Here is a 25,000-nt window from a genome sequence, read left to right on the forward strand (position 1 = left end):
GGGGTTGCATCAAAGGGGGATGTCTTGGTACCCGGTCATCACTGCCAGCAGTTATCAAGTAGCAGTTCTAATTATGTCTCTTATTAATTTTGTAATACACCAGTACACAAATGCCACAAAAAATACACCACAAAAACTACACAACACACCACACAAAACAAGTCCTGGCAAGGCTCTGCAATCTCTGATTGCTCTTTTCCTTGTTTATGTAATGCCGTGATGTTGGCTGATTTCAAATTTCCCAGGTGGATATAGGAGACCAGTCCTGAAGTGTTTAAAAAACAACAACCCGAATACACGAATGTAGAAGCAGGTCACAGTTTTTGACCCGTGAATACGTGTGGTCTACGAATAGCGAGTCCGCAAATAGTGGAGTCTGACAGTATTTGTTCAAGCTAAGTTACTGGTAAGATGATGATTTTAAGACGAACGCACCCAATGTTTTCCCAGGTACGGCTGCGTCTCAAGCTTCCCAAACGTGAAGTCCTCGGTCCAACAACTTCTGAAGCAAGTGGCGACGCGTTGCTTCGACGACCTGTCGACGATCGATCTGCCAATGTTGCAGTCATCACTTCCTGGATTTGCCTCTGGAAGGACTCTCGGACTTCCAACGCTGCTAGTGCTTCTGCATGGTGCTTTCGAAGATCTGCACCATTTGGAACAACATGGATGTAAAATGATTGATGAAGGGGGACAATTTCAAGGAAACAAAATACAAAAATACACTTACCTTTCTTTGGATTAGAATCTTCACTGCTTCCATTTTTACTTCCTTCACTGTTGGCTTGAACCTCAGGTGTATTGCAATTATCATTCTCCTTCAATCTCACCTATTACAAATGAAGTGACAAAGCAAAAGATACTTCTTTAAAAAAAAAACCAGTTCACAGGAATAAAATTTCAATTGCATTCTGTTCATTTCCAATCAGCCAAAAGTCAGGTATGACAATATTAGCCAAATACGTACTTGAGCATCCATAGGCCCTTGTGATGGGTAGACACTTCTTGTACGTACTGCACTTATGTTTAGGTTGAGGTTGGGGTTATATGTGAATGGATAGAGTGATTCCAGAACATGACTTTTTTCCTGGGCACACTGTTATACACACACAGGAACAGACACGGGATTAAAAAGACATTGCAAAGGAAATCAACACTGCGACTAAACTACAACTCCCTTAAGAGCCACCTGCCACAATTAATCCGACCCCCTCATGGGGTTAGGCAGAAATGGAAGTTTGGCCCAAGTCTTCATGAACAGGCTTGCAAAAGCTGATTTGGGCAGGAATGTGTAATTTGGCGAAGGTACTGGTGATGATTCACTTATTTCTGGTGAAATACATGAGATCTTAAAAATCCACTAAATAATTATGGCAGACAGGTCCCTGACTTAATATCTATCTGAGGGATGGCACACTTTGTAATCTAACGTCCTACCTGCGAAGCACCAATCTAATAGTTTATAGTTGGGCCAAGAATAAAAGCCAGACAAGACAGCTGAAAGATAAGTGCGCTACCTTCAGTACCATCCTGTTGCATACATTGTCTGGTGCGTTTGTCTACGAACGTCAGTTTATGATCAAGGAACAACTTAAATTCAATTGAATTGTTATATTTTGAATACGAATCGGAACAGAAATCACAAAAGAGAGATTAGGAGCCTTGGTATTTTCAGTAAGGACAGGGTTAAGGCGGTCAGCCTTCGTATGGACAGTTTCCATTGTAACCTGTTCCAGACATACTTACTAACTCATGCTTGTGGATGGTGAGACAGCTGTTAGAACCTCAGATGGACCTGATGTTGAACTCTGGCATGTTTGAAGACACAAAGACAGTCATTGAAAGCTTTATGGAGACAACACAGGCTCCCATCAATGGGCTTTGGCTATCCAGGAGAAGAATGCAATCACCTTTCTGGCAAGTCTCATCAAATTAATTGTTGTACTGTATTAGTGAACAGGATGTTGGACAGAATAGCTTGAGGCATGAACTGATGGAGGAGACTGGGTTGGTAGGGAGTGTGGTGGGGGAGAAGGGAAGAGAAAGAAAGATTGCCATTGGAATGTGTCCTTGGCTGAAGCACTGTCTATGTCCAGAGACAGGGTAGTGGAACAGTATGTATAAGAGATGAAATACTGCAACATGCCAAATTAAAGTATCAGACAGTGACAACTTCAGGATTCCCAGAAAACAGCTAGAGAGGTGTCAAACAATTTCAAGATTACAATGATCTCAGGAGCCATGGGGAGCTAAAGAAGAGCAGGAAATGTTGGAAGGAAATTCATATGACCAAGACAATCAGTGTGCGAGCCATATGAGGAAAGTAGTAATACCCGCTCCTTCTGGGAGTGATATGTGGGTTCAATACCTCCTACGAGAGATAGCACACTTATCTTCCAGCTGTCTAATCTGGGTTTTATTCTCCGCTGGTTTCTAGCCTGATGATAAACCATTTGCACTATTCCATGTGTTGTGTTGGTGAAAATCATAAGTTGTCTCTCCTCCTTCACAAAGGTGGGTAACTTTATGCCCATAACTTTACCTTGGGTACGCTGAGATTGTAAAATTTGGTGGAGATTGGCCAAGACATTTTCAATTATCCAATGTTTAGACATTACATACATACATACATACGTACATGCATACGTCAAATTTTATTATGATATGGGGTGCAAATCCAACAGATTGGATAAAGCCCAAAATGTCAGAAGCCTTGGGTGCAAAACCATGGACAGTAGTGTGAGGACCAATGTCAAACCAACTGGAATGGTCACAGCTGAAGTCACCACATATTAGGTAGACCATGCATATAACAACATATTTTTTTACAGAGGGATAGGAATCCACAAACATTCCATTAAAAATGGGGATATCCGGTGGACAAAGCAGGGACAGGGATGATGGAAAAAGGATCTTTTGACACATCACAACACAACCACCAGGATGGGTATTGGGTCTGTCAAAGCAGTACAAGGAATAATCAAGGAGATATATATATATATATATATATATATATATATATATATATATATATATATATATATATATATATATATATATATATATACACATCTCCTCAAGGAGAGAATCAGTCAATAATGCCCATTGACTGGAAAGACAAGGTAGAAATGGTCGGGTGGTTCATAGGAGGGGCGGTGGAGAGGAGGGTAGTGGTAAGAGAAGATGGGGCAGGTCGGCGAGGGTTGAAAGATAGAGTGGAACTGTTGAACTATATCTATGGAAAAGTGGTTTCTGCTAAAGGATACTGACATTGGAAATGCAGTCAAATACATCATATGGCTGGGGTGAACAGTATCATTAATGAACGTTTTCATGAAGGCCATACTGTACATACTTAGATGATGTGTGTTGGTAAATGGGTTTATATAGTACTCAGGAAAGAAGTGAACACAGAAACATGGAGGAAGAATGGAAAGGGTTCGAGGAAGATGTGGATGAACAGATAAATAAGGAGTAAAGCATTTACCATGGCTCAAATGAGGAGACAGCATATCCAGGATCATACATTAATGGAAGATACAAAGAAAGAGTGTACATACAAAGAAAGAGTGGAAGAGGAAAGCTTTGAAGAAATTAATCAATAAGGGATGAAAAATATTTTTAAAAATAAATGAATGGGAAGGAGAGGGAAAGTTAAACCAGGTGAAGGAGCGAGAACTCAGAAACAAGAGGCGCCAATACAATTTATTTGTCGAAACTTAGCTTAAAGAGAAATGAACCATGACGTGTATGTCTTGCACTCCCTTTGAGGAGAAAACGGAAGTCACAAACACAAAAACCCCCATCTGTAGTCGTAGACACACTAACATTCTACAATGATTTAACAAACAAACAAGATGATGCAACTCAATCTGATTAGCAGAACTTAGCTTGTGAAGGAGCAAATCAACTACCATTCACTCTCTGAGCCAAAAATACAACATCACGATCATGTTGAACAATTATGAAATTCATGAAGTTTGTCAGTGATACTTTGCTTAAAATGTAGGTGGGGTGACAGCTAGCTATTGGGTTCTTCTTATTCTTTTGTATGCGGCACAAGGCTGTGGGGATAGCATCATTGGCCGAGGGCAAGGCTGTGCCACTGATGCAATGGACTGTGTAGGTAATGGCAGGAATTTGGAATTTGTTCAGGATGCCGGCGATAGCTCGTCTACTCTTCGCAAAGGACACCGTGGGATCTTAAACGCCCACCACCGAATGCCGGCAGATATTCCAGTTTATCGTCCCTCCGAGGGACACCTTGATAAATCGCTCTACCTGTAAAACACCAGGACGACAGTTTTTAGCTGGGTCTGGACTCAAACCCAGGCTAGACAGCTTAGAGGTGAGTGTGCATACTTCTTGGCCATCCTAACAGCCTGCTCTTGCGTTGTGTCATGCATGAAAATCCAATCTCTTTAGAGGGACAAAATTAGGTCTATTGTAAGATCATAACATGTTGGATCTTTGTTTGGAGATGATGACAAGATATGGAAAAAGTACACCTGGCAGGTGTTCAGCACTGTGGGGCTTGCTCGCATGATGTGACCTCAGAAATATGTAGGCTTAACAATATTTGTACAATACAGCATTATATGTATGCCAACAAGTACTGTATTGGGATGCTGCAGAACAATGGCATCCACAAATGATCTATATTGTTGAAGAACAATTGCAAAAATGATTACTTTGATAATGTTCAATGAAAAAGCGTATTTCATGACGAGCTCAATCTTTGTGGTACTTCTATAAATCTTTGTGAAAGCATGATAAAATAATGCACCAGGTACCACCAACAACGATCTCAAACTACAAGTGATACTCAAGTATATATAAATTATTTTTTGTTGTTTCCATAGCTTGGTGAAACGATTCAGCAAAGCCAAAAACAAGTTTTTATGAGGTGCTAACTCAAACAATTAGTAGCCGTTCTGTATTCTCATTTATCTTCACACACAACATTCATCCACATTGTGGATCAAACATTCAGATAGGATTTCAAAAATTATATTCCAATAATTCAGACACCCGATGACCTGTAAAAGGCTGTTTTGTCATGCTGCAACAGAAGATAACCAATTAACTTGTGATGGAAGCTGGAAAACTTACGGCATGGAGCCAAAAGTCTGAGACAATATGAATGCCTCGTTCTTTAACAGCCTTGTATTCCTGTGTGGTATCATTACTTCGGCCTTGGTGAATGTAATGTGTCACACGCGAATCAAACGTTGACCTGGATAGAAGAAAGAAAAAAAAAACAAAAAAACAATGACATGAAAGGAATCCACAAAATTCACCCGTTTGGGACTCCCCTCGGAGCCTGTTGCCCATGATGCTGGGATCTCCAGTTCACAATCAACTATGTTGATTTGTCCATTGTCTACAAAGGGGCCGTCTATTTAGCTATCTATAATCATAAGTGTGTGTGTGTGTGTCCTTCATAACTCCAAAACCATGAAACCTAGTGGCCCCAAACTTGGCATGCACACGAAGGGAACTCCAAGGGAGTGAATGAATGAAAATTCGGTGTTTGGGTAAATTTAAACAACCCATTTTGAAGATAATGAACAGCCTTATTTAATTATCCTTTGTCAAGGCATCATCCTTGGTCAGCCCCTGACTCAGCCCTTTGTCAGCTTGCTAGGGTCTTAATTCACCATTTTGTTCAGCCTGCTCAACAATGCCTTGACTTGGAAAAGGCCGCAACAGTTTCTTAACGATAAAGTGGTCAAAATTTTTTTTCCCACTTTCCTCATTCATGTCATTAAATATCTCATTCTTCATACCTACAAATCGCTGGATACATCGCAATGCTTATAAATGCTTGGAGACACAAGTGTTCGTGGCATTATTTCATTTCTGCACATGCAAAGAGCTCTAGAATTTAACCCGAGTCGAATTTCAAAATTTAAACTGCGGAATTGACCTTAGCAGCAGTTCCGACTGCTCACAAAAAGTTTTCATGTGCCCAATTCAGATATTGTTTGACATTTCAGGTGTCTCCGGATGTTCGTGCCTTATTTAGTTTCGACACATGCAATAACCTTGAGAATCTCTTTACCTGAGCCAAATTTGAAAATTTTAACTGTAGAACTGATCTTAGCAGCAGTTCCGACTGCTTAAAAAAAGTATTCATTTGTCCATTTCGGACATTGTTTGGCATACCGGGCATCACCAGGCGAATGGTGTTTTTTTATGACCGATCGGTGATCGTTAATTGCTTGCCATGCCTGCTGGTCATGATCAACCGTTTCAGTGGAGTGCTTGATTGAGTGCTTATGCGACTTGGCAAGCATTCTACAAGTTGCATGGATGTTCGTTTGCAAGCCATGGCGATACATGGCAAAAGTACCTGCACTGTCACTCTGCACAACATGATCAAAAATACATCAAAGGACATACAAAGATCAGGCCCCACCTGCCTGTGTGGCACTCCAACGGTGCCGTGCAGTGCCAAGCCTGCCGTTCCTTATCAACAGATGGATGGAAGGAAGGATGGATGCATTGAAGGGTTGGATGGATGGATGGTTGGAGGGAAGGATGGATGGATGGAGGGAAGGAATGGATTAATGAGATGGAGGGAAGGGATGGATTGATGAGATGGAGGGAAGGGATGGATTGATGAGCTGGAGGGAAGGGATGGGTTGATGAGATGGAGGGAAGGGATGGATTGATGAGATGGAGGGAAGGGATGGATTGATGAGATGGAGGGAAGGGATGGATTGATGAGATGGAGGGAAGGGATGGATTGATGAGATGGAGGGAAGGGATGGATTGATGAGATGGAGGGAAGGGATGGATTGATGAGATGGAGGGAAGGGATGGATTGATGAGATGGAGGGAAGGGATGGATTGATGAGATGGAGGGAAGGGATGGATTGATGAGATGGAGGGAAGGGATGGATAGACCAAAAACCCGATGTTTGTAACCATGGCGAGACAGTATACGTTGGTGTAAATTACTTTTTGTGTTGTAGTTTTTGTAGTCATTTTTTCCACAGCTGTTGTCGTTTTTTAAAATAAAATTATAAATTGACATTCAAGACTGTTAGGTGACAATAATGTAAATTAAGTGCATATATAAACGTGTGTTCCACTGTCTTAGTTAAATCTGATAAAAGTTTAAAATGTAACCTTCACCTCGGAGCGGTCATGCCGAGCAGTGCCTGGGGACACACCCCCTGGTGGAGTACTTTAGAGGTTATTAGGGGAGAGTTGTTTCCAAAAACCAAGCTCATTGCAGATGCTGCAGGGAATGTAATAGCAGATGAAGGAACAGCAAGTGGGAACTCATTCATTCATCATTCATTCCTTATACCTCGTGCTCACTCTGAAATTGGAGCATCATGTGTTCATGAACAACTGTGGAACTTTGTTGTGAATCCACTTTCCATCACATCCATCCATCCCTTCCCCCATCTCTTTGTTTGTCCACGCCCTTCCCCCCGCACCCACCCCTCCTTCCTCTCTCTCCTCCCTCTTTCATCCATCTTCTAACTTCCATGAAGTGATAAACAATGGGTGGGTGGTTGTGATAAGTTTCCACAGGTAGTTGTGTTGTGGTTTGGAGGAGGTTATGTTGTGCTGTGGTGATTGTGTTGTGTTTTAAGCCCGGAGTGTCGGGGAGTGTGCAGGTTGGGCGGGTGGGCATATTTTTGGCAGTCAGGGCTGCTACTGGGTTCAATTCCGCAGTTTGAATTTTGGGATTTGGCTCAGGTTGAGAGATCCTGGGGCTTATTACATTTTAGTTGTAAAACGTATGCAGAAATTAAAAAAGGCACAAAACACTGGTGTCTCTGGACATTTATAAGCATTGCAACTATGGTGTGATGGGCTCTAGTGTCTACTGGCCTGAGTTGGGTTTCGGGATTTAGACTGCAGGGTTGGGCTTGGTGGTGGGGTGTTCATTTGTCCAGTTTGCACGTTCTTTGGCACTTTGAGCAGTGTGTGACCCCACAGTGAGATCCAGTTTCAGAACGAGTACACAGGGTGGCAGCCGCAGTTCGAGTCACACACTTCAAAGGAACCCCATGTTATAATCTCTTTAAAAATGGTACGTGCTATTTGAAAGTGACAGCTGGCATTGCTATCCTATTTCAATGTGCTGTTTTAACGTACCTCATCTCGTTCAATCTTGCACTAGTACCAGCAGACAGGATCATCCTCCCGCTTGAAGTCCCACGACCAAACGAAAGACCAGAACACCCCCTTCCCCTCCACACTTCATCCTCCTTGCTCCCCCATCCTCTTTGCTCCCACCCCCTACTGGAGTGTATTGCGACATGTGGTGAAGTGTTGCTCTCCTCCCCTTCCTTACTCTCCCCTCCGAGCTCCCTCTTTCTCGCCCCCCCCTTCCCTCCCCCCTCACTCTACTACCCTTCCAACTCTTCGCTCCCCCACCCCTTGCTCCATCTCTCTCTCACACCTCTTTCTCTGCTCCCCCTCTCTTAGTATTCCTGTCAGCGAAGCGACGGGTTGTATTTTCTAGTTATTAATAACGCATGGAGGAGGAAAATGGGGTTTAGTTCTTAAGCATCGAGGCTGAATAGTGTTGCGGTTCTGCAAAACAGCATGCCTCTAAGGCAATGGCACCCAACATACATTAATACCCAGGCAGTTATTTCATTAGTCTTCGTGCAGTTAGTCCTCCCCTCATGTCCAGTGGGATAACAGGACGAAGTGTGTTGTGTGGGTCTCGTAGTTAGGTCTCGTAACTATCTCAAATTCATATTCTGATTCCCACTCCAACCCTTTCCTTTTAGTCATCGTGAATAACAGGCATGCAATCACACACACCATTCAATAGGCAATTGATAATAAGCACACCACGAAGCCTCCCGTGGCTCAGAGCCACCACACCACTCCACTACACACTATACTACCCACACATTGCGTGCCAATTCCCAACAGGCACCTCACCTTACTTCGCACCTCACTCAAGAAACCTCACAACTTTGACCACAAACGCCTCCCACACACGGGAAAAATATTCCCACACCCTCTCATACGTCTGCATCGCTACAATTCGCCACTCTATTTTGAGGAACACCGCACGACTCGGGTTGTTCTTGGCACCGCACGACTCGGGTTGTCCTCGGCACCGCACGACTCTGGTTGGCCTCGGCACCGCACGACTCTGGTTGGCCTCGGCACCGCACGACTCTGGTTGGCCTCGGCACCGCACGACTCTGGTTGGCCTCGGCACCGCACGACTCTGGTTGGCCTCGGCACCGCACGACTCTGGTTGGCCTCGGCACCGCACGACTCGGGTTGGCCTCGGCACCGCACGACTCGGGTTGGCCTCGGCACCGCACGACTCGGGTTGGCCTCGGCACCGCACGACTCGGGTTGGCCTCGGCACCGCACGACTCGGGTTGGCCTCGGCACCGCACGACTCGGGTTGGCCTCGGCACCGCACGACTCGGGTTGGCCTCGGCACCGCACGACTCGGGTTGGCCTCGGCACCGCACGACTCGGGTTGGCCTCGGCACCGCACGAATCGGGTTGGCCTCGGCACCGCACGGCTCGGGTTGGCCTCGGCACCGCACGGCTCGGGTTGGCCTCGGCACCGCACGGCTCGGGTTGGCCTCGGCACCGCACGGCTCGGGTTGGCCTCGGCACCGCACGGCTCGGGTTGGCCTCGGCACCGCACGACTCGGGTTGGCCTCGGCACCGCACGACTCGGGTTGGCCTCGGCACCGCACGACTCGGGTTGGCCTCGGCACCGCACGACTCGGGTTGGCCTCGGCACCGCACGACTCGGGTTGGCCTCGGCACCGCACGACTCGGGTTGGCCTCGGCACCGCACGACTCGGATTGTCCTCGGTACCGCACGACTCGGATTGTCCTCGGCACGACTCGGATTGTCCTCGGCACCGCATGACTCAGATTGTCCTCGGCACCGCACGACTCGGATTGTCCTCGGAACCGCACGACTCGGATTGTTCTCGGCACCACGCCACTCGGATTGTCCTCGGCACCGCACGACTCGGATCGTCCTCAGCACCCCACGACTCGGATTGTCCTCAGCACCCCACGACTCGGATTGTCCTCAGCACCCCACGACTCGGATTGTCCTCAGCACCCCACGACTCGGATTGTCCTCAGCACCCCACGACTCGGATTGTCCTCAGCACCCCACGACTCGGATTGTCCTTGGCACCACGCAATGCTTGACCACGCAACAGACATTAATAGCTAAACCGCATCTCACCGGGCACATCCCAGGTGAACATCTGGAATTGATACAACCCTCATCCAGTCGCCAGACCAGGGGCAACGAGGAGGGGTCGCAAGAAGGGTGATCCGGGAGTTTGGTTCGGGGCCTGGGTGTGTATTTTGGCTCATGAGGGGGCCGTGGGTGGCAGGGGAAAGTCCGTTGCTATTCAACATTCAGACTGCACTGGGACAACATTCAGGACGGGGGTGCCGGCTCAGGGAGCATACCCTATGTTGAGTCAGGAGCTCTGACCCGTGCCAAAGCAGGTGGGCAACTGAGACGGTTTCCGGTCCCGGAGCCTGGCAGGGCATGGCTCGGGCCACTGCGGCCCAATAGAGGAGCAGGATTTGGGCCACAGTGCGTCGCTTTCCGGTCATTACCTCTCCCTTCGCCCGGGGCTTATAAAAGGGGGAGTGCGGAGCCGTTCGACTCTATGCGCTCTCTGCTCGGCTTTTCACTTCGCTCCCAGTCTCACAATTGGTGTGCGATTGCCAGAACGCGATTCTTCTTTGAGAGCCTGATCCAGGGCGAGTGCCGAGACTCCCCACCGTGCTGTCGACGTTTCACCACGTGCGGCCAGACGGACCAGTGCGGAGCACACGTTGCCACGAGCCGTGGCAAAGTAATTAAGCAGAAGATAACGCACCATATTACGAGGTGGGAACGCTCAGGCAGAGCATCCCATGGAGGTACACATTATACACACAGACCTTTACACAGCTAGGCTTGGGATCTTTCTCCTTACACATCTCTTCTCCTCTCTCTCTATCCACTCCTCTATCCCATCTTCTTTGGATGCACAAAGAACATCATTACTGAATCGCAATCCCATTTTCCTCTGGCATGACACCACACCCCCCACAATGCACTAAACCACACCTCCAACTCCCACACCTAAGACACAACCAGTATTCCTCCCACCTACCTCTCCTTAAGCGTTCTGGGTTGCGTTGGTCTACCGATCGTACCAGGTATTGAGAGGTTGTTTATCCTGGCTCTGGCTATCTAATTTTCCGTGTGTGTGTGTGTGTGTGTGTGTGTGTGTTTGTGCGTGCGAGATGGCGCCTGTGCTAGCATAAATGAAGATTGTAGAAGATATCACGGGATAACTCTGCTCTGTGTCTGCTTCTTTAAGATTGCTTGTCTTTTGCCGCACCCCACAAATTCCTTGCTACCCCTTGCTGTACATAGAAATAAAACCCCATTCAATGTGCCACATACTTTTCATCGCTTGATTGTAAATAAATGCTTTGGAAAGAAATGTTGCCAGCTTGTTTTTGTGTTTTTTTTACCATTGTTCCAGTCTGGTTCGCACTCTCGTTGAGCTGGGACGTTATCCCCCAACGATCTGCTTCCTCACCGGTACGTGCTTGGCAGTCCCGCTCAGCTGCATCGGATCTGGTAAGGTTATCCGGTTTGAGCAAGTGCGTACCGAGGCTATGTCCCTCGGTAATTAGATCACGTGACCTTTAGGTAAACGGTATTCATTAGATGGAGGACACAAAGTCACGTGGTCAAGTTATTGGCGTTCACGGTCAATTAGTGACCCGCCGTGTCACGAAGTTATTCGTGTTCGACGGCATGTGATTCCGGAGAGTCTGGTGGGAACCCGAGGTAGTTCACCCCTCATGGTCTTCACCCCAACCCCGGGTCCGCAACAATATAATGGGGAGGAAAGATTTTCGGTTTTGGATAAACAGTAGTGAAGTATAGATTTTTTGTGATGATTGTGAACCTCCATGAAGAACATAACACATTCACATGGAATAAAACGAATTATGCCTTAGAATTGTGTTTCGCAATTGAGATATATCTTATTCATGTGGATGGATATGTGTTGCGAATGTGAGTTAGCTTCAGTCCATGTTCCTTTCCTTTCTACATTCTGGAATCAAACCATTTCCTGATAGCAGTGCGTGCGTGCGTGCGCGCGCACGCACGCACGCACGCACGCACACGCACGCACACACACACGCACGCACACACGCACGCACACACACACACACACACACACACACACACACACACACACTCTCTTCACTTTATGATAGAATTTGATGCAATCGGCTTGAAGGGGAGTTTGACGAGGAACCTCATGATCAATTTCCCCCAAGAGGAAGCAATTCATAAAAAGTGACAGGTGAGAGCCAAGTTCTCGCCTCTCCCCCATTCCCGGAAAAATCCACATAAAGGCCCCACTTCACCAATTGGAATCCGTTCCTGGGCAGAGGGATGGGACCCAGCCAATCACCAATGCGAAAGCTCCATCCACGCTCATGAGCTCTGCACCAATGGGGGGGGGGGGGGGGTCTTGGAGCGGAGGAACGAAGAAGGGGAGAGGTGGGGGGGGATAAAGGGAGACAAGGGGATGGAAAAGACGAGAGATTCGACAGGCAGGAGTTTCTAAGAGATTCTGCATTCCTTTAGTCACTGTCTTGCTCATTCTGACCTGGCTTAAGACCTTCCTTTCCAGACTTTGTGCCTCTTCTTCACTTTCCGACATACTATATATATATATATATATATATATATATATATTTTTTTTTTAGTGTACGTAGTTGAGGCTTGTGGAAGAGTTAGTACAATGAATGGATCAGGACGTCACAGACAAAAACAGGACGCAAACACATGCATGCATGGGGTGGACAAGTTGGACACAGAGGATGCATGTGGTGGACAAGATGGATACAGAAGGAAACTCCCAGGAAAGAAAAACTGGAAATTTGGAAGGAGGTAGGCTTGTGGTGGGGGAGTTAACAGGGGTAGAGAGGATCATGGTTTTGGATGGGGGATGATCTGAGATGGTGGTGTACAGCACTGTCTTGAAGATTTTGAGGGAAGAATGAGATTGAAGACACCAAGGAAGTTGGTTCCACAGGTGGGAAAAATAAGGAACGAATGAGTGGAGGTGAGCAGTGATTCTGTATTTTAGGATTTTTACGAGAAGGGGGTTGATAGTGGACCACATGTGCCCTGCAGAAACTTGTTTGTGGGGATTGGGGGGGGAGGGGTGACGAGGCACGGAAAGAGCAGAGGGTGTAAGACCAGAAAGGTCTGAACAAGATGGAGAGACCACCAACCTGTCTGCGATGGTGAAGTGATCGGCCCATAGATTCATCTTTTCATTCCAATAATCTTGAAGGCCTTGGTTTCCATGGCGTCAAGCTGAGTAAGATGTGAGCCATGAGAACCAGCCCAGAGGGGAGAGCAGTACTCCATCAAGCTGTGGATGAAGGCCTTGTTGAAGGACTTTCCCCTTTGGCATTTTGACCCAATTATTAATGAATATTTTCCATATTCTCATAATAAACGTTTGTTGAAAATTTGATGACAAAAGCTCAAATGGTAGAAATTTTATGAGATGCTCAGACAGACAGACAGACAGAGACGTGAATGTGCTGTGCAGGCGGATGGTCTAATTAAGTAATTTTGATAATCATGTGCAAGTATTAAAGACTAATGTTATTAAAAGCAGATGGTCATATATCCATCTACCCTCAACGAAGCAGTGAAATGACATATAATAACATCAAGACAGTAAATAGAACATTCTGCTTCCTTGCTTAACACTCAGCATTTAAGAAATAAAATGGATAGAGCACAGACAAACACAAGCTGATAATGGAGGTGATGGGCCTAATGGGCTCCCCCTACGTGGAAGTTCCTCGTACGGGAACTCATATTATTACAACACTTGTGGAGTGATGATTTATGAAGAAGACACATTAAAAATCAATCACTTGGAAAACATCAAAGTCTTTGAAACCCCATAAAATACATGAAATTGCCTCATAAATTTCATTGACATTTTTGAGCAGTTTTTACATACGATTCAAAAATATCCTTCCTTCGTGCTGGAAGAGAAAATTAATGACGTTATGCTTGTGAACTTTGTGAAAGTAACTCGGCACACTTGTTCTGGTTCTTGTGCTGCTTGAGACCTGACCTGGTATTGGCTCCTAAAGAGTGGGCCAGCTTGTGGAGTTCTACTTGTTTCTTGTTCAGTTTCTTGCTTACGCAGATAACCACGCCTGCCAACACGTCGCATTTTTCCACCTAAATATGCGTACAGAAGGGAGAGAAATAGGAATTAGAGTGGACCAGAAGAGAGCAAAAATAAAAATCGTGCACCATCCATGGAAAATAATCTCTATCAGCATAACAGTCAAAAGTCATCAAAATAAAAATAGTCATCAGAAGTCATTGGCATACCATCGCAACTCCCCATACTTCTTGCCAAAAGCAATGTTGAAAGACGGAAACAAGTTCCATCAGGAATGACCCAATATCAAAGTGAGTTAAATTTTTTTTTTTCTGTTTTCACCCTTGTGACCATAAATTCAACCCCCCTATAGAATGAACTGGGGGTCAAATCCAAAAATTCACGACATGTTTCATACATCCCTCGATGTTGAATGCAAGTACAAAGTTTAATTTTTAAAAAGTTTTAAAATGTTCCCGTAATTGCATTTTTTTGGTATTTGACCTTTTGATCATGTCCCAGGGCTCCAGGAGGGTGGGGCCAAAATTATCCTGCTCTTGTGCCTTTGTGCCATGTGGTGATCATAACAACCAAGTGTGGTAAATTTCCACACAACTGTTGAGGATGAGATATCATGACAGAAGGACGGACAGACAGACAGACAGCCAATTATAATATCCCCCCATTTTTTTGCTTGATGCTCAGCATTTAAAAAGGATATAGCATGGACAAACTACAGAGAAATGACAAGTAAATAAACGCCTTAAATTTCTTCATTTCATCTGTGTAAAGCAAGTTTTACTCAGTGGTTTGTACTAATATTCAACTATTTATTTGCAGAAACGAGTTCCTGGGTAAAGTATGACAATTAACTATGCCTCGAACACGACCTTTGTGATTTCCGAAGAGCACGAATTGTTGGCCAATCGGAAGGTGGTCAGCCAGCATCAGATAGCTCAGAACCTTTGCACTCAGCTTTCTACGGTCAATCGGGTGATTGTGCAATTCACCAGCGAAGGCAAGGAATTCACAACTTCACGTTCTGGTCGATCTGGGATCTCAGAACGGTGTCTGCGAGCTGTCAAGCGGTCCTTTGAGAAAACTCCCCGTTGCAAGGCAGCAGATGTTGCAGAGGAGGTCCAAGTTAGCTCAAGAACTGTCGTGTGGTACCTTCATCAACTGGGCTACTATGGGAGAGCAGTTAGGAGAAAACCTCTTCTTAGACCAGCCAACATTCAAAGGAGAAAGAAGTGGGCTGATGAGATGGCCACCAGACCCTTCGAGTTTTGGCAAACTGTTATTTTTTCAGATGAGTCCCAATTTGCTCAATTTTCTGACAGTGGACGCATTTGGGTCTGGAAACTTCCCAGTCAAGAGTTATCTTTGAACTGATTGCGGCCAACTGTCAAACATGGTGGTTTTTCAGTGATGGTGTGGGGAGTAATCTGGAGCGAAGATCGGTCAGAGATTGTGGGGTGTGTTGGCAACATCAACTCCACAATATACATTTCTATCCTTGAGGATGGACTTCTCCCCTTCTTCTCCACTGGCCAGATGGTCAAAAACAACACTGTTCATGGAAGATGGAGCTCCATGCCACACTGCGAAAAAGACCAAAGGATGGCAGGACATAAACGGGATCAAGCGACTTCCACGGCCAAGTCGGTCTCCTGACATGAATCCCAATGAACACCTCTGGGCCATATTGGATCGAGCTGTGCAGAAAAAAGACCAGGAAACCAACATCAAGTGCAGAATTGCGAAACCTTTTGCGTGAAGCCTGGGCAGAAATCCCACAAGAGAAAATTTTGGAACTCGTTAGTTCTATGCCTGAAAGAGTAAAAGCATTGAAATCTGCAAATGGCAAGTCTACCAAATACTAGTGTATGTATTAAAATAGATCAAATGTTCTTCAAATGTTAAATAAATAAATTATTTAAAAATCATGGTGTCTATTTACTTCTGTCATGTCTGTATAAGTTGGCAGTACTAGTGAAGGTGTTGATGGGCCTAATGGCCTGCTGCTGCATCAAAAATCCTTCCAAGGAAACTCGTATTCATATTATGACTGCTCTCTGCCATGGGCTGGTGCTACGCATCACATTGTCTCTCCTGGATTCTGTGGAATCTAACTCTCTCAACTTTATTGGAATCTTTGTGATAAGTCCAAAGCACAAGGTCCATTACTCACATCCCAGGCAGTTCGGTGGTCTCTCCGTTTCGACTGTCTATTCTCCAACATTGATCCCTCTGCTCTCTCAGTCCTCCGACCCTCCAAAGGAAATGTAGGATACATGCATTTTTCCAGTAACACTCGGTTAAACTACTAAGATTCAGGCGAACTGCACACCTCAACTCTTTCATTCCTTGCTTCTCTCGTTTACAGAACCACCTTCCAGCGGCTGTTCTGTCTCACTCTTCCCTATAGGACCTCAAGCAAGCAGTGCACCACCATCTCTTGTTATCCCTAATTCTTACCCACAATCTTTATTGCTCCTACTAATTTTTCCTAACTGAACCATCTTACTTGCTAGCTTCACTTTCCTCCCCTCTTCCTGTTCATCAATTCCCTTCACCTTTGTCCAATTGCCAGATATATCTTGCTCGTCCATGATCCTCGCTACTGCAAAGAAAGAAAAAAAAAGAAGAAGAAAAAGGAAAAAGCTTGGTTATGCTCAGAGATGAAGTATCAAATGCTTTTGGTGTTCACTTTGGATGTATTTCAGCATTGTTTCAAACATTATGTTGATGTCAGCTTCATTAGATTATCTGGCGTATCATAAATATTCACTTGTGGGTGTGTCACATTTATGACTGTGTAATGTATTCTTTTTCTAAATGGTAAGAACAACCACAACCGATGAAAGTATATTTATTAATCTATATTATCGTACACCATGTTATACACATGGCGTCAGTTCAGCCGAAGCAGTTTCTTTGTCAAGCAGGTCACAATCCTGAACGAATCACCACTCTGTCACAGTGTGCACGAGTGTTGGCTGAGTGTGCAAGAATTAGAAAAAAAAAACATTCAGGGTGATGGAAATAGCTCGCCTACTCTTCAAAAAGGACACCGTGGGATATTTAACATCTACCAACTAATGCAGACGGGATTCCCAATTAAATGTCAATCCGAGGGACAGCACACGCATGGATGGATCACCCTGCCTGTTGCACACGAGGATGACAGTGCAAAGGTGGGGTGCGCGTACCTCTAAGGCTATCCTGTCAGTCCATGTAGGTATTTGGAAGAACAAAATTATGATTATGCAACAACAAACTATGAGAGAAAACATAACTCTGTACAAGTTTTGTATTCATGTATTTTAATTTTCCCAAAGTACTGAACTAAAAAATGAATGTTTATGAAAGAAATGAACTTTGTGCGACTATGATCACAAGTTTAACTACCTACAAAGAGCACTTTCTAACAAAGTCGTAGGACCAAGAAATGAGCAAAAGGGTGAGGCCCTTGGGAATGGTCTCAGCAGCTATAATTCTGCAGCCACCGCCCTAGCCCAGTGAAACCTGTCTCACTCTAGATTTCACAAAGACTAGTATTCTGCTGTGTCTCATTCTGGCTTGCTGAAACCTGCACGACTTTGATGTCAAGGAAAGCCACAGGCCTATTTGCCCTCCTCAAGCTGCCACAGGCCTGTTTTCCCTGCTCAACACATAGCTTAATCTGCCCCTCCTCCCACCTCCACCCCTTTCTTCATGGGTGCTCCCAAGGGGTGTGTAGATAAAGCCTGGGTGTGGCTCCCTTGCTAGGGCTGTTGGAAAAGTGAATGCACAATAATTTCCACCAACCAGAGGCAATTCTTTTTTCCAGTAAAGTTTGTCCAAGTGTCTTACATTGTGACTGGTTACATTCATGCACTCATTATGCAAATGACACGCAGGAGCTGCAAAACTTTTTCTTTTTGCTGACAAGTCACCAAAAAGCAGTTTCTAGTGAAGTCCGATTCAATCGGGATTAAACTCAACGATGACCCAACCTCGCACATGCAACTAACTGACCGAACCGGAACTGCCAGTAAAATGGAGGTGAGTTTCATCCAGGGCATGGAAACACAATGGTCTGGTCATGCAAATGTGTGTGGACAAGTCGACAATGGCTTGCTGACGCCTTCGAACGGTGGCCGACGCGCTTTGAGATTCCGCATATTACCGGTGCTGCACTGGATGATGAGGCCTAGTGAACCAATATTTTCGGACTTAAATTCAGCAGTGAAAACTTTTCACAAGCCCTTAAATGAGCTTCCAAAGCAGTCCTGATTTTCCACTTACATTACATTAGAGCAACCTGCCCTTTATGGAAGAAATAAAATTCCATCCTTCACATATCAGTCCTTTTTATAATGGTGCACAAGGGAAGTCTCACGTTGTATAAAAACCAAACAGACATTTATTTGTGAGTTAAAAGAGCTTTCTTTTTCAGTGTCAGCTCTGTTTAAGAGAATGAGTAAATTCACCTTGACAACTTGAAACATTTTCTGGTTTGGCAAGCTTATCATATATTCCTCTGGCTATTCTCCACCTCGCACAAAGACAAGGGACAACACCCTGGTAGTTTTGTAGTGACAGGCAAGTGAGCACAAGAGGAAAAGCCAATGTTCCCAACAAGGCCAAACATGTCAGTCAGCAAAAACAAAAAAAAAAGGAAAAACTCCCCAAGAGGTCACGGGCTGGATAATCGAGAAAAATCCTTTCAAAGTCGATTCTGTCACCTTGCCTATGTGTGAGAAAACAGAAAAAGATGGCACAAAGATTTAGCAGATGTTTGCTTACTGAACTTGCTATCGTTATGACTTTAGAGACTCCATTACATCAAAGAAACAGCAGGATTCACTGCGAAGGATCAATTGCCCAGTTCTTTTGAACAGCAGACAAACGAACAACACACATGTTATGCAATGAATCAGTGCAATCTCTGCGGAACAGCACACGGTAAGTCAAGCATCTTGCTGTCATTAAACTGTCTTTAACTGAAAACCTCAAATGAAAAATAATTTTCCATTTGGGTAGTGGTGGCTGTGGTATGTGCACCACAACACCACATGCACATTTCTCCCAAAATTATAATGCACTTTTTTCACCTCTGTCAAAACCCATCCCTCTCCAGTCTTTTCGGTGATATGCATGGCCGGTTTCCTTCAGCCAGGATGATAAACAAACACATTGCAGCAAGTCAAAAATAACGACAATTCTCCAAATACCTTCGACTTGGCCAGAGATTTTAAAAAGATAAGTAATTGTCAGCATGATAAAAAAAAATAACAAACATAGCACGACAATCGAGAGGGCGCATACCTCTGCCAGGCTAAACAGCTTACGTTTTGTACCCCGCTGATGGGCCAGATTTGCATGTGGACTTGAACCAAACTAATCTGTTTGTTCTTGTCACCGAACCAACTCATCCACGAAGCCTCGACAAAACCTGTCTGCAATTTTTTGAAATATCTTGCTACATATTGCATTTGTTGTCATCTTTCAAGAGTGAAGAATCACTTAAAAACTACTCGTATCGGGATCCGGATTTTCACTAAAAATGAAGCAATTCGTCCTCGTCACACACCCAACCTGTCCACCAAAATCGTCCGAATTCGTCCATACCTTTTTGAGATATCCTGATCACAGACAAAAAGACAAACAGACAGACAGGGGTGAAAACATAACCTCCGTCCACCTTCGGTGATGGAGGTAACTAGAAAGAGCAGGCATTGCAGACCCTCGCCAGGACTTGTTTTGTGTGCTGTTTGCGAGCTGATATGTTTGTGTGGTGAATAGACGATGCAAGGTTTATATTCGTACAGCGGAAAAAACAGACCTTTTCGTTTTTATTGCACACATTGATGTTGCAATCGTATGAATTTTATAGATGTACTTACATTCTGTACTCTTTTGATGAATGTACGTTCTAACAGCACGAACTTCAAAGATACACTCACGTTCTTAATACATGTACTCACGTTCTTTACAGACTTTCGACCATTCCAATAGTGTCTGGATGGGTGTTTGAATAGACAGCTTGGCTCTGGACATGTCTGGATGGGAGTTTGTCCCTGGATGCGTCCAGACAGGAGTTTGTCCCCAGATGCGTCCGGACGGGAGTTTGTCCCCGGACGCGTCCGGATGGGAGTTTGTCCCTCGACGCGTCCAGACGGGAATTTGTCCCCAGACGCGTCCGGACGGGAGTTTGTCCCCAGACACGTCCAGACGGGAGTTTGTTTCCGGACACGAGTTTGTCTGCACACGTCTGGGTGGGAGTTTGGGGTGTTTGTCTCCTGACGTGTCCGGAGGGGGAGTTTGTCTCCAAATGCGCCCGGATGGGAGTTTATCTTCAGATATGTCCAAGCAGTGTTTGTGTCCGGGCGGCTTGGCTCCAGATGCGTACGGATGAGAGTTTGTCTCCGGACATGTCCGGGCCTTGTTTGTAGTATGACCGGTAGAAAATGGATTTCAGACATTAATTTGTTTCCATCTTCACTGTCATGTGATACAGAATCATTTTGATGAGACAGCATGAATCAAAATTAACGCTCCACCACACGTCTGCCTTCCCATCCTCTCACCTCACACTGTCTTCCCTTCCCCAAACCCCTCCTCGGTCCCCCTCCCTCCTCTCAACTTTCCCCTCCACCATATATATATATATATATATATATATATATATATATATATATATATATCCATCCATTGGAACCACACTCTGTACAGAGCGTCGGTGCTGCCGAAGCAGTTTCCTTGGCGATTGGGCACAATTCTGGATGGGTCGCCACTCCGACGCAGGATACTCGAATGACTCGATCACCCCAGCAAGCTGGTACTCATTTTGCCAACCTCAGAAGGATGGCAGGCTGAGTCAACCCCTTGGTGAAGGGTATATACATATATTAGTATATACATATATTATATATATGTATATACTAGTATATAAATATATACATAGCTTGGTGTTGGCTTAGTGGTAAGGGTGGCGGCTTGGGATCCCAGGGTCCTGAGTTCAAGCCCCGTTGGCTGCTGAATTAACACCAGGGGGTTGACTCAGCCTGTCATCCTTCTGAGGTTGGCAAAATGAGGACCAGTGTACTGGTCCCGGTGTATGCCCCAGTTCGAATAGGTGTACCATATCCCTGTGTGTCGTAAGAGGCGACCAGGGTTGGCGTCAGGAAGGGCATCCGGCCATAAAACATTGCCTCAAGAAAAAGCCAAACCCCTGCACAGCAGGGAAAAATGGCTGTAAAAACGGTCATTTTATTTTTTTTATATATACATATATATATATATATATATATATATATATATATATATATATATATATATATATATATATATATATATATATATATATATATATATATATATATATATACACACACATATATATATATATATATATATATATATATATATATATATATATATATATATATATATATATATATATATATATATATATATATATATATATATATATATATATATATATATATATATACACACATATATATATATACACACACATATATATATATATATATATATATATATACACACATATATATATATATATATATATATATATATATATACACACATATATATATATATATATATATATATATATATATACACACATATATATATATATATATATATATATATATATATATATATATATATATACACACATATATATATATATATACATATATATATATATATATATATATATATATATATATATATATATATATATATATATATATATATATATATACACACACATATATATATACACATATACTGTATATATACATAAAAATGTAAACTGCAGAAACATATATCTAAATATATATACATATGTGTATATATACACAAATGCAATTATGTATATTAGGCTCCATGTAATGATGTGGTGATGCCTCTGCTTTGATATTGTTACGGCTGTGGAAATTCGCAGAGCACCATATAGGTCCTTTGTCAAGTTATGCCGATAAGTCTGTGTTCAGATAGATTTCCCCACCGTTGTCTAATGGGGTCTATTCGTGTGATCAGGGCTGTGATCTTTGAGATAGTGTTTTTCTTTTACTATCGTTATATTGGACCAACCGCCATTACTACCACCACAAAGCGCCACCAACCACAACAACCACGATCACCACCACCACCATCTCGTCAACCGCCCAACCACACCAAGCTCATGACCACCACGAACACCAGCATCACCTTCTCCACAACAACAACCACAACCATATTTCAACGACCACACCACTACCTCAACAACCACACCACAACGAATAACATCAACACCACGGATACTCATCAAGAAAGGAAACAAAGGCAACGGTAGGAAAACCCGTTGCCCCCACGGAGTGCGGGCAGAACCACAGCTCCGAAGAGAGAAGTTCCGATAATGCCTGGGACTTCCCCTTCCCCTTTCCATGCTTTCCCGCGCGCCGGGAAGAGGAGGGGCGATAAAGCCAGGGTTCAAAGTTGATGTAAAGGAGGGGCCTGATTTTGGGCCGACAACGCCCCTGGCAACACACTCCCTTGGCAGCAACAACCACGAACTTCTGGAAGTTTCCCGCGCGTGATGGAAGTCTGGAGGTCTTTGTCTGTCTGGAGGTCGTGGTCGCTCGCCGAGTCGTCGGCTGCGGGAGGTTGTGGAGGCGTGTGGAAAGGAGGAGAGAGCGCAGCGGAGCCAAGGCGCGTGGCCTGCCGAGCCGTGCCTTACCGTGGGTCGTGGAGACGGGAATGGCGTGGGCCGCCCCAGCGAGGTGAAGGTAGCCAGCCCGGTCTTGCGGAGCCTCCGTGGTCTACACGGATCCGTGTTATAAAGACCCCAAGGGGTCCCGTCTACCCCTTATCTGTGCTGGGGTTTTTCCTTGCTTTTCTTTGTATGAATGTTGTGGCGCCAAGTCCGTCAAGTAGAATTGTATAAGTAACTGTGCATAATAGATAGACGGTATTAGCTCTTTCTTTTGCATTACTTTTGCTTGATTGATACATGACTGCATGCGTGTTTTGCATCCCTGCATGACTGCATCATTGCTTTTGTGTTATTCGTAAATAAATGTGCTTGTTTAAATGTACCCCGTTTGTTGCGTCTTTTCTTTAATTGAGCTGCCATCTTGCACTCGGAATATAGTTGGTTTTTAAATAGCCGGTAAAGTGATCGGGTCCAACGGGACTGCGCGATAATACCCCGCTCGGTTATCCCAGAAGGAAGCGAGCTGCTTAAGCGGCTCGTTTCCAAGCGGTCCCGTTGAGGTACAATCTCTCGGTAATCTACCCGCACGATTAATTAGGTATATCGACAATTCGGCGATTGACCCTGTAGCGCGTAGAGTACGGACAAGGTTGTAGTGTGCTTAAAAACACACCCGTGGCTGGTTTTCGGCGTTGATCCGGAAAGCCGTGACTGGATTATCCGTTTGGTGGGCGAAGCGGTCGCTATTGGTTTGACGCGGTCGTTCGCACGCCGGCGGGTGGAAATCTACAACAATATAAACTCATTTTATTGCGATTTTGAGATTAGCCATGTGGAATATTATGATCCACCAATTTGTGTAATTTACAGATCCACCAATGCCTTACTTTGACTGCATGGATGTTCGGAAGTTGAGGGCTGGCTGAAGTGGCAGCATCGGGATGATGAGAACTATTAACGAGTGCAACCCTCATATTACGCTGAAAGAGTTCCGAAAGTGGCGTGGAAACAGAAACAGCTGCTTTCCCACCCGCTGGAGACTGCAGTGCTTCGAGTGCATCCTGTGAAAAAAGGAATAACATGATGTCAGAGATAAATAGGACTCAAGTTGGTAAGTTGTGTGCTTAAAGTCTCGGCTCAAATCAATCACTGACAAGTTTCGACTGCAAAAGTCAAGAGAAAGTGAGGATTTGATTGGTTGGAAGGAATACAAAGTTGGTTACTTTGTTATCTCTGCCACCAAAAGGTGAAGGAGGTTATGTTTTCACCGCTTTCTGTCTGTTTGTCTATTTGTGTGCAGGATATGTCAAAAAATTGTGGATGGATCCGGATGAAATTTTGTGGACAGGTTGAGTGTGTGACAAGGATGAAGTGATTCAATTTTGGTGAAGATCCAGTTCCAGATCCAGATCTGACTTCTAGAATTATTAAAGTGATTCTTCACCATTGAGAGATTGGGCCAAAAACTATGTACAACACGATATCTCAAAAAGTTGTGGCCGGATTCAGACGAAATTTGGTGGAGAACTTGGGTATGTGACACAGATGAAATTTTTAGATTTTCGTGGATATCTGAATCGAGATCTGGATCCAAGAATTTTTGAAGTGATTTTTCACCATTGAGAGATCGGGCCAAAGACAACATAAAACAGGATTTCTGAAAAAAATTGTGGATGGATTCAGACGAAACTTGGTGGATGAGTTGGTTAGTTGACAAAAACAAACCAAATAAATTTTAGCTCAGGTCACAAGCCAGATCCGGTCTAATCAGTGGGATACAAAACAAACTAATCAACCTGGCAGAGGTATGCATTCCACCGAGTGGCCGTTCTCGTTTACTAGTTTCCTAAAGATGTGCCAAATGCAGATGAGAGTCTGCTCATCTTATGTAATAAACCAATCCAATAAATGTGAAGATTAGTTTGTCACAACTTGAAGAAATGGTAGATTTGGGCAGCCAACCTCTTTGATTGTATAGAAGACTAAAAATGATCTTGCCAAACTCATGCATACAATTGGTTAAATAACGTCACGTCAGAAATTGCCAACATTCTGTTTGATAAAATAGCTTTAGTCTTTT

At 44.3% G+C, this 25,000-nt stretch overlaps 1 protein-coding gene and 1 long non-coding RNA gene across 7 annotated transcripts in view; one reads left to right on the forward strand and one right to left on the reverse strand.

Moving 5' to 3' along the window:
* TOPBP1 (DNA topoisomerase II binding protein 1) overlaps positions 1-25,000 on the reverse strand; it is a 252,201-nt gene that overhangs the window by 54,725 nt on the left and 172,476 nt on the right. For 5 of the 6 annotated variants that reach the window (XR_015055948.1, XM_085872708.1, XM_085872710.1 and 2 more), the window contains exons 15-20: positions 23,808-23,981; positions 14,169-14,278; positions 5,113-5,236; positions 968-1,096; positions 731-830; positions 436-646 (exon numbers count right to left, since the gene is read on the reverse strand). Coding sequence is in view for 5 of the 6 variants with exons in the window: in XM_085872708.1 (XP_085728834.1) it covers positions 436-646; positions 731-830; positions 968-1,096; positions 5,113-5,236; positions 14,169-14,278; positions 23,808-23,981 (848 nt within the window). In the remaining variant the exon portion in view is untranslated. The remainder of the gene's footprint in view (positions 1-435; positions 647-730; positions 831-967; positions 1,097-5,112; positions 5,237-14,168; positions 14,279-23,807; positions 23,982-25,000) is intronic. The other variant, XM_085872711.1, reaches the window with a different exon arrangement.
* Positions 3,610-16,723, forward strand: LOC147029558 (uncharacterized). The gene is made up of 3 exons (XR_015055949.1): positions 3,610-4,348; positions 11,526-11,623; positions 16,591-16,723. It is a non-coding gene; the product is annotated as an uncharacterized LOC147029558 (long non-coding RNA).

The sequence above is a fragment of the Eptatretus burgeri genome, chromosome 3 (genome assembly GCF_056783735.1).
Source record: "Eptatretus burgeri isolate ZD-2024b chromosome 3, Ebu_testis_v1, whole genome shotgun sequence".
Classification (NCBI taxonomy): Eukaryota; Metazoa; Chordata; class Myxini; order Myxiniformes; family Myxinidae; genus Eptatretus; species Eptatretus burgeri.